The 9,906-nt window shown below is 36.5% G+C and overlaps 1 protein-coding gene across 2 annotated transcripts in view; it reads left to right on the top strand.

Moving 5' to 3' along the window:
- Window positions 1-556: 556 nt before the first annotated feature.
- Window positions 557-9,906, top strand: part of CDH9 (cadherin 9) — a 99,838-nt gene continuing 90,488 nt past the window's right edge. The window contains exon 1 of one of the 2 annotated variants that reach the window (XM_015814349.1): window positions 557-784. In XM_015814349.1, coding sequence (XP_015669835.1) covers window positions 557-784 — 228 coding nt within the window. The remainder of the gene's footprint in view (window positions 785-9,906) is intronic. The other variant, XM_029283819.1, reaches the window with a different exon arrangement.

Below are 9,906 nucleotides of genomic sequence, written 5' to 3'. Positions count from 1 at the left end.
ATGTTTAAAACAATCTCCTGTTCTAGATTTTATAAAGATCAGTCTGTCTCAATATTGGCAGACTGTTGTTTAAAAGGGGCAGGGGGTTATTGGAAAGATACACAGAAGAGAAAAAAGAATATAACAGGAATATCAGAAAAGGTGGGGGGGGAGGAATGGAGACAGTACTTCTGTATAGAATAGCTAGTCCACAACGATACATTCTTACCTGTAGGGTAAGCCATAGCAAAAAGTTGGGTTGAGGTAATTACTGCCTTTTTATTCAGGTTGGCTTTGCGTATTATTCGATTAGAATATGATTTATACTATCTGCAGCAGATGTTTCTCAGCCCTTTATTCAATGTGTAAATGATCCTCTGAAGGTTGAAAAATGTAACGTATATGCACAAATGAGATGGGGAGGGTTACATCAAGATATATAAACTTAAAACTCATCTAAACATTTATCCAATTACAGATTATTTCAAAGAGGAATACAACAACTTTCCAGAAGATTCTACTGGTTAAAGGAAAAGACATACGAAGTTCAGCAGACTCTTTGCAGAAGGCCCAAAGAATGAAAACTTGCAATTGCTTATCATTTCTAATATGGACTTGCATTTTTTATGAGATTCCTACTTTATTGTCACCGAAGAGGACTAGCATGTATTTGCAAGCTAAAAGGATAATGGGGCTGGCTAAGGATCAGGGAAAAGCCATGCATCGGACAAAGCGTGGATGGATGTGGAATCAATTTTTTTTATTGGAGGAATATACTGGTCCAGATACTCAATATGTGGGCAAGGTAAGCACTGCGATCAAAAGACCATTTAATAACATGATAGAATTCCTTGAGGCCCAGGACGAGGGGTGTGTGTGGAATTTCTCAATAACACGGAATGTCGGCTTTAGCTGAGAAGAAATGAGATTTCACACTTAACGGTTTTGTGGATTATTCCTGTTTTAGTGGAGAACGATCCTCTAATGTTAGGGTTTAGAAGGACCTACAGAGAGATGCTAGGCAGGTAGTCCTCAATTGAGCTCACAATATCTGTTGCTAAGTGAGACCATAAGGTGAACTTTGTCTCATTTTATGAATTTTCTTGCAACAGTTGTTAAATGAATCACTGCAATTAAATCAGCAACAGATTAAGTGAATCTGTCTTCCCCATTGACTTTGCTTGTCAGAAGGCCACAAAAGGGGGTCACATGATCCTAGGACACTCAATAATAAAAAATATGGACCAGTTGCTAAGCGTCTGAATTTTGATCACATGACCATGGGGATGCTCAATATGTCCTAAGTGCGAAAACAGTCACAAGTCACCATATTCAGTTGTACCTTTGAACAGTCACTAAATGAACAATTGTAAGTTGAGGGCAATCTGTATTCTTTAAAAAAAATCTTCTTCATTTTTAGATTCATCAGGAAAGTCAGATGAAAAAAACCTACCTCTAGAAATCAGAATTTATCCAATTTTATCACAGCATTAATTCAGCCTTTTGAAGTCCAAAATGTGCAGTCCTACTTATTTAGAAAGTGTAATTGGGAAGAAGGCTTTTAACCTAATCTGCACTGAAATCATGAGCAATTTACTTAAGAAAGTGGAAGTTCTGATGTCACTGTTTTTCCTATGAATATACGATTAAATATAGGATGATAACAATGATTGTGACATGCCATGGATGGGGACTGAAAACTACCTACTAGCTGAAAGATGTGTTTAGTCATTCACTTGTATGTGGTAAGGAGTGAGGACAGGAGAGAGGTAGGGGAAAGATATATGAAATGTTTCTCTACGGTATTAATGGTTATTTTAAAAATTAGAATCAGTTCTACCAATAGTTCTATCTATATAAAACTAAAATATCAACCCAAATCAATATCGTATTTGGGACAAAATAGAATATAACAGCATTAGACATATTTCAATGGGTATCTGAAATATAAAAATCATAGTTACTGTACCTTTCTCCAGTGTACCATAGACTTGGAACAAACAGCACTTAAATATCTCCTGTCACTGTAAGAGATATTTGTGAGTCTATTCACATTCTATGATAGGTAGGCTCTTCAGCCACTTGAAAGAGCTGTAATCCTGGGGGAAAGACTTTCAGAGTTTAAAAGCCTTTTTAAAAAAATGCAATTGATAGAGAAATAGTACAGAGGGAACACAAGTAAGAATGACATGGATCCGAAGATAATGAACCTAACCTTGCCTAAATAGCACATTACCTTGACTTAAGTTTGAAATCAGGTGCAGTTTCTATTATCTCCTTGCAAATGGTGTTATATCTATGGGTGGACAATGCCACTTCAGAAATGACAATATTTTACTGCTGAGGGAGGGCAGTACGTACTCTTATTGGAGGGAATTCCTGGCTAAATTGGGAGTAGCATGTTGTCATGAGTAGGTGACAGAGTTCAAATTCATGACAGCTGGCTTGTCAGTATTAAGAGTTTTGAAAATAATAGAGGCCATGGACTGTGATGGAATGTAGTCTGGATTCCCAGGAGGGAGAGGCTGTTTTCTAGAGGGCAAAGAAGCAGTGGAACTTAGAAAGTTTGGTTGGTAGGAAGAGGATTAAAATGGCTTTTTCCTAGATATTTCCAGACTATATCTGTAGTTACGCTAATAGTTGCTTTAATGTGGCAAGATTCTGTCTATGAGTGAAGAACACTAAAATAAACTAACTTAACTAACTCCATGTGTCTTCCTTGGTTCTTGGGTCCTGACATAGGCAATATATCAGCTTATTCTCTTTTATTGGGGTGAAGAAGAAGGGATATTAGTGTAGGTATTGTATTAAATTGTAGGATTATACCTTTATGCTTGATCATTCAATCAACTTCAGTTTTTATGTTTCTAAATTGTTTGTCTTCATTCTTGGGTTTAAAATATTACCAAGAAACACTGGGAAGCTTGACACAACATAAAATGCATTATCTGACTTTAATTCTTAGTCAACTTTTTCTTTTTCAATTGCATTAAAAAAGCCAGGCAAGACCATATAAGCAAGTATCTCAGTACTGTGGCCAGTTCTATTAAGCACTCAATGAAAGGTAGCAATTAGAGGATGAGGCAGGGAGGCAGGAAACTGCAGAAAATCAAACATGTCTCGATGTCTATGGAAATTCTCAGTCATCCTGGTCATAGTTATCCCAAAGGTGCTTTTTCATGAGGCAACTGGACTTTCTTGTTTTTCTTTAAATAAGTTTTGCTTCTCATCCAAGTAGCTGAAGAAATTTCTTGGATGAGAAGTGAAACGTCTTCAAAGAAAAACAAGTAAGTTCAGTTGCCTCATGAAAAAGCACTTTTGGGGTATCAAATGTGTTTCAGCAAACAACATATGGTGAAAGTAAGTCCTCTAGCTATTGTCCCCAAACTAAATCCTTCAATACTTCTTTTGGAAGTATAGGCTTCAGGTCCATGCCCTCAGCTTAAGGTCTACCAATTGCTTTGTCTTCACAACCAGCCAATTCCCTCATCTCTAACTGATCCAGGCAGATTACACATTCAAGTTATGTAAGTTATATAACAAGTTACGAATTGAAGTTTTGGATATTTGCTTATCAGCTTCTTCTGGATGTCTGTCTTACTGTGTTGCCTCTGTCTCAGCTCACCATAGGTTGTCTGCCCAGTCTTCAAAACTCTTCTGTACCTATGAGGCTTCATATTTTTGTCCCCTGCCTCATAGATTGGATAAACATCAAGCTCTTACTAGTAAACCTATCTATCTATCTATCTATCTATCTATCTATCTATCTATCTATCTATCTATCTATCTATCTATCTATCTATCTACCTACCTACCTACCTACCTACCTACCAACCACCTACCTACCTATACATACATAAATACATACATACATACATCCATACACACACACACACACACATCTATCAATGGAACTGATAGAGTGGGATGGTACACTGAATTACTCTCTGGCAAGTGAGCAAGGATTGGCTGACATTTTTCCCCATGCTCAACTGTTGACTAAATTATGGCAAGTGGATAGTTATTCAGCCTTTGTATCTTCAAGATACATAAATGTGGCTATGCATGTAATGTTCTGATATCCAAATAGATCTGCCCAGTGTAAACATCTTGCATCGTATTTGGGTCATTTTACAGAAATTAGAAAGATTGGGAGACAACATCTAGTTCTTGATTCAAAAAAAAAAAAAAAAAGGAATGGGTCTCTTTCATTCCCTACTTTTTTTTTTGTACAAGTGCACTCTCCCTCATCACCATAATCATGAATCTTAATTTCCTATTCATCGTCCTAAACTATTGCATTGAGGAATGTTAAGCCTGAATGCTTATGTTATACCTGAGCATTGACTTCATTTACTTTCTTCAAAAGGGAGCCTCAAGCTGTAATCATTATCATTGTTGATTCACTTGTTCTTACAAGACATCACTACTATCCCATTCCTCCTTGCTATATAGCTATCATGATGTTTGTATAGTTTTTCTACACACCCTATACTACATGCAATTATATGAAGCACAGTATATAACAACTTTGTTTCTTTACCGTAGTTACTGCAACTGATAACACTAATGTAAAATGAAACAACATAAAATGTTTCATTGTATTTTTGTAAAATGAAAGAAAAAGAAATGGTGACATTAAAAAGAAACTGAAATTAAAGAGAATACATTTAATTATAGTTGAATCAAATAAAGTATTGGTGAGGTACTGTTATAAATAAATACTAATAATAATGCATGGTAGAAATGGCACATAATCACTGTCATAATAATAAATAATATGCCATCATCTAAAATTAGACATAATTTCTTTCTTACCAGGAGCTGACTCAGATGTTGTTTTGTTCAAAGAGAGGTTGTAAAAAGACTGAACAAGAATTAATTTTATTATATATGACAGCATCATGACAAGATAGACAAAAATAGTGTAATGTGGGTATGGTGTTTATTAAAGGATTTAAGTGCATGGATATCAGTACATGGAATTCCAGTTTATAATATTTAATTTAAGATTTAGGAAGCAATTGTATAAAAGTGTAAGTACAATTATCTGATGGTCCCCATAATGAGTTGGATGTAATAAAAAAATCAATCAGAATAGAGCTGGATGGGACCTTGAAGGTCTTCTAGTCCAAACCTGGTGATCCTATACAGGTGATCCTATACCATTTCAGATAGGTGGCTGTCCAGTCTTTTCTTGAAAGACTCCAGTGATGAAGCACTCCCAACTTCTGAAGGCAAGCTGTTCCACCAGTTAATTGTCCTCATTGTTGGGAAGTTTCTCCTTAATTCCAGTTCCATCCATTGTTTCTTGGCTTGCCTTCTGGTGCTTTGGAAAATAAGTTGTCCCCCTTTTCTTGTGGCAGCCCCTCAAACACCAGAATACTGCTATAATGTCACCTCTAGTCTTTCTTTTCTCTAAACTGGCCATAGCCAATTCCTGGAACTGTTCTTCATATGCTTTTCTATCCATGCCCTTAATAATCTTAGTTTTTCTTCTTTGCACTTTTTCTCAAAGTCGCAACATCTTTTTTCTAATGTGATGATCAATATTGGATGTAGCATCAAATTTCTGGTGTGCAGATAATGAGTAGGCTGTCTTGGTCGCTCAACAGCAAGGCACTGGTAAAGTGATCCCAGCAGCACCTGGATTTTCTGCATGGCATGAGAAAAGTATATCTTCCTTGCCCTGTCCTTACCACTTTCTACAGAGGGACAATCGAGACTATTCTGTCATGCAGTATTACAATCTGGTTTGGAAGCAGTTCATTCTGAGCCTTTGCTTTCCTGACTTCATCTTTGCAGATTCAGGCTATCTGCTGATATTCTGCCTTAGTTATATGTCCCTCTTTCCATTTCTTGTACTTATCCTTTTATCTTTCAGTTTATCAGGGATATCTTTGTGTAACCATGCTGGTTTCTTCTTGAATTTCTTGTTTTTCTTTTTTAGTGGTATTGTGTTGGACTGGGCTTTTATGATCATATTTTTCAGTGTTTCCTATGTATTTTTAGGCTCTCTCTGAATTTGTTAAAATCAGTTCTTTTAAAGTTTAAGACACTGTTTGGATTATATTCTATTGCTTGTGTTTGCATTATGTTGAATTCCAATATGATGTGGGCACTCTTTCCCAAAGGTTCCAGCAACTTCAACTCTCTCCATCACTTCTTCTCTATTAATAAGAATTAGGTCCAGTATAGGTTTTCCTTTAGTACCCTCCTCTACCTTTTGGATGACAAAGTTGTCAGCTAAACATTGCATTCCTTCTTTATATACAGTAGCTATAAAAATATGAAGAGTTCTTTCAAACAGCACAAATAAAGGAAACACTGTTGAAAAATACAGTATATCATCTGAAAGTTGAAATGCTCGCAAATTTTATGCTAGCATAAATTTATTTATTTATTTATTTATTAATTGCATTTATATCCCGCCCTTCTCCTTACGGACTCAGGGCGGCTGACAAATTCGATAAAATACTAACATATATACATATTATGCCTAATTAAAAATTTAATTAAAACGAAATATTTAAATATGTCCAATTAAAAGTAATTTAAAACCCCTATAAAATCCCTTAGGCCAGTCCCGNCTGGAACAACTACGTCTTGAGGGCGCGGCGGAAGGAAGGGAGATCAGGGATCACCCTGATCTCTGGGGGCAGTTCGTTCCAGAGGGTGGGAGCTCCCACAGAGAAGGCCCTCCCCCTTGGGGTCGCCAGCCGGCACTGTCTGGCTGACGGCACCCTGAGGAGACCCACTCTGTGAGAGCGTACAGGTCGGTGGGGGGTAAATATTTAAAGAAATAAGAATAGGGCCATAACAAGACTGAGCTTTCATCAAGAAGAGACAGTATTGAGACTGGAAGTGTACAAACTACAATAAGAACTCTCAAAAAATCCTGATATTAATATACAATCAATTATAGAAGAGTGAAGAGGCAAGTGCTTGGCTTAGTAATAATAGCTAACAGTAAATGTTTACTTCAATGAAACTTGCTATAGAACATCAATATATAGATTTTTATATGGAATTATATGCTTTGGAATTCTATGCACTATGCTAGTTAGTGTCTATGAGGAATAGAAGAAAATTGTGGGTCAATTGAGAAAATGCAATTGGTATGAAATTACGTATTACCATTCCTGAATGTAATTTTAGAAATTTTACTAGTACTTCTAAATTCCAACTATAAAAGCCCAAATGAAGTCACAGAAGAGAGATATCTACCACATCTGGGCTAATCTCTGAGTAGCAACAAACTATGCCTGACCTTAGAACTAAGCAACCTAAAATTAAGGAGAAACTTCCTAACAGTGAGAACAATTAACCAATGGAACAGCTTTTGCCTTCAGAAATTGTGGAGGTTTTGCCTTTATCACTGGGGGTTTTAAGAAGAGACTGGACAGTCACTTACCTGGAATGGTATAGGGTCTCCTGCTTAAGAGAGGGGTTGGACTAGTAGACCCCCAAGGTCTCTTCCAGCTCTATTCTATATGTATATGTAGACAAGAAGCAATTTTCTTACTCTATACTTTTCCAAGCAGGATATATATTTTTTTAATATTGGAAATATTTTTGCTTACATAAAACAGAAAGAACCAAGGGCAATTTATTAGATGCATCTCAATGAGCAGCAAAGATTCTCAGGCTGTTGTATTAACTGTATCATGAGAACCATTCTTATTTTAATGTGGTTATTACAGTTCATTGCACAGTCAGCCAGATATTTAGACTAGATTTAGCATTTTTATCCACCTAATGAATCTTTTCCAAGAACTTGGGACACACAGAAGCTGTTGTTTAACAATATTAAAGATATCATCACAGAATATGAGCTGTTCAAACTAAAGCTGTCCTTTGCAATTAACAGATAGTGATTTGCCAATACTGAAGGTGCTCAAGTGGTGCTCCAGGTGTTTTGGGATTGCACCCAAAGCACCTTTTATTATTGGTACTATCTTTGCTCTCTTTTGCTGTAGTTGTTCTATTTTTATTTTGCAGGTCTTCGTATTTTGTGATTTTCTCTATTTATTTTTTTTTTCTATTCTGCTGTTCCCAGGTACTGCCATGCCCACTATCCGTACTTTTATCAACAGCTGTTAAATCTGGGATGTTATGTGGCAGGTTTTTGTCTCTTCTTTGTTTGCTTTGGCTGTGATTTTTTGAAAATGTACTGGCTATGTAATGCTTTGGCTTGCCATGTCTCTTTTCTATTCTTAATTTGGTCTTTTCAACACTCACTAAACCTTCAGTGCATCTTCTTCACTGTCTTTGGGATATTCTTCCAATTCCCCTTTTTTTCTTTTCAACTGTCTGGTATACTTGAAACATTTCATGCCCACCTTTGCTCCTGTTAAGTAGAGCCTGTCAACATTGCTGAATGAATGAAGGTCATGATTTATTGTCATTATTTTTCTGGTCTTCCTATTCAGGGCTTTTATTTCTCCTTGAGTCCAGTTCACTTTTCCAGCTATATATGTGTTGACTGAAATTGTGCCCATGAAATTGTTTGATGGCATTTTGCCCACTGAGTTTGGATTTTAAAATCTTTTATCACCCTCATGATGTTACTCACTTCTAATCTTTTTGACATCACTGTGCTTGATGCTGTTATGGTTCATCACAGTCAGCCAGATATTCAGACTGGATTGACATTTTTGTCTCACCATCAAATCTTTCCCAAGGACCTAGACTAGGCAAATGTGGATAATTGATGGTGTTACAGATATTGCTGCAGGATGTAAGTTGTTCCAGGTAAAGCTGCCTTTTGCAATTGACTGATGATGAATTTGTTAATGCCAATGGTGTTCAAGGGATGCTACAGTTGTTTTGGGTTTGCAAGCAAGGTGCCCATTACTATTTGGTACTAACTTTACTTTCTTTTTCCACAGTTGTTCTATTTCTATTTGCAGGTTGTTGCATTTTGTCATCTTTTCCAGTTCCTTTTCTTCTCTTCTGCTGTCTCTAGATACTGCCACATCCACTAACCAAACTTGTTTTGTCTTTCTTATGGACGGTTGTAAGTCTGGGTGACAGCTTCCTGTCTGTTTGGATTCTAAAGTCCCAGAGCACTTTAGCTTCTTCATTTTCTATGGTTTTTTTCTGTTTTATGGTGCCAAGTTCTTTCTTGCAGGCAAATTATATTTTTTGTAGTTCTTCCAATGCACCATTTTTGCTACTTTGTCATGCTGTTGTTTGTTATCAGTCTGTGTGAACTTGTTGCAGCAGCTAACTAGTGATCCATTGTTTCTTCAGTTTCTTTGCTATCTTTTGCTGTCTTCTCAATTCTGGCTTTGTATTTATTTGTTCCCAAGGTTTAGCCTTATGCAGCTAGAATTAGCCCTTCTGTCTCTTTCTTCAACTTTTCTGCTCTTAGCCATTGCCAGGTCTTGTTGTTATCTGTTTTCCCTGCTATTTTTTTTAATGTACTGGCCATGTAATGCTTTGTCTTCCTCTGCTTCTTTTTTGCTCTTCATTTAGTCTTTCTCATAGGTCAGTTTGGCCTTTCCAGTACTCAGTAGGCTTTCTTAATATACTAGCTTCAGTGCATCTTCTTCACTATTCTTCAAATATTCTTCCAATGCCCTTTTTGTTTTTAACTGTCTGATCTACTTGCAGCGTTCCAAACCCACCCATTTTCATGATGTATTCACTTCTAATCTTCTTGACTTCACTGTGCTAGATGCTGTTATTATTACTATGATTATTATTTTTTAGCTTTCTGGGAGAAGAATGCATTTTTATAGGTTCCTTGCTACCAAAGAACCGCTACTCATCTAGGTATATTGTTTTTTTATCACTTTTCAAATTATATAATATTCTTTATTTTTTCAGTGAACATTAGGAAGAAAGCTGATTTTCCTGTCTTCTGGATAGGTAATTTATCATCAGGGTTGCTCCTGATTGCCACCATAACGAGAGAGAGAG

The sequence above is a fragment of the Protobothrops mucrosquamatus genome, unplaced genomic scaffold (assembly GCF_001527695.2).
Source record: "Protobothrops mucrosquamatus isolate PMUCROS unplaced genomic scaffold, P.Mucros_1.0 scaffold240, whole genome shotgun sequence".
NCBI lineage: Eukaryota > Metazoa > Chordata > Lepidosauria > Squamata > Viperidae > Protobothrops > Protobothrops mucrosquamatus.
The sequence above is the reverse complement of the archived record's forward strand: the minus strand, read 5'-3'. Positions and strand labels throughout refer to the sequence as shown.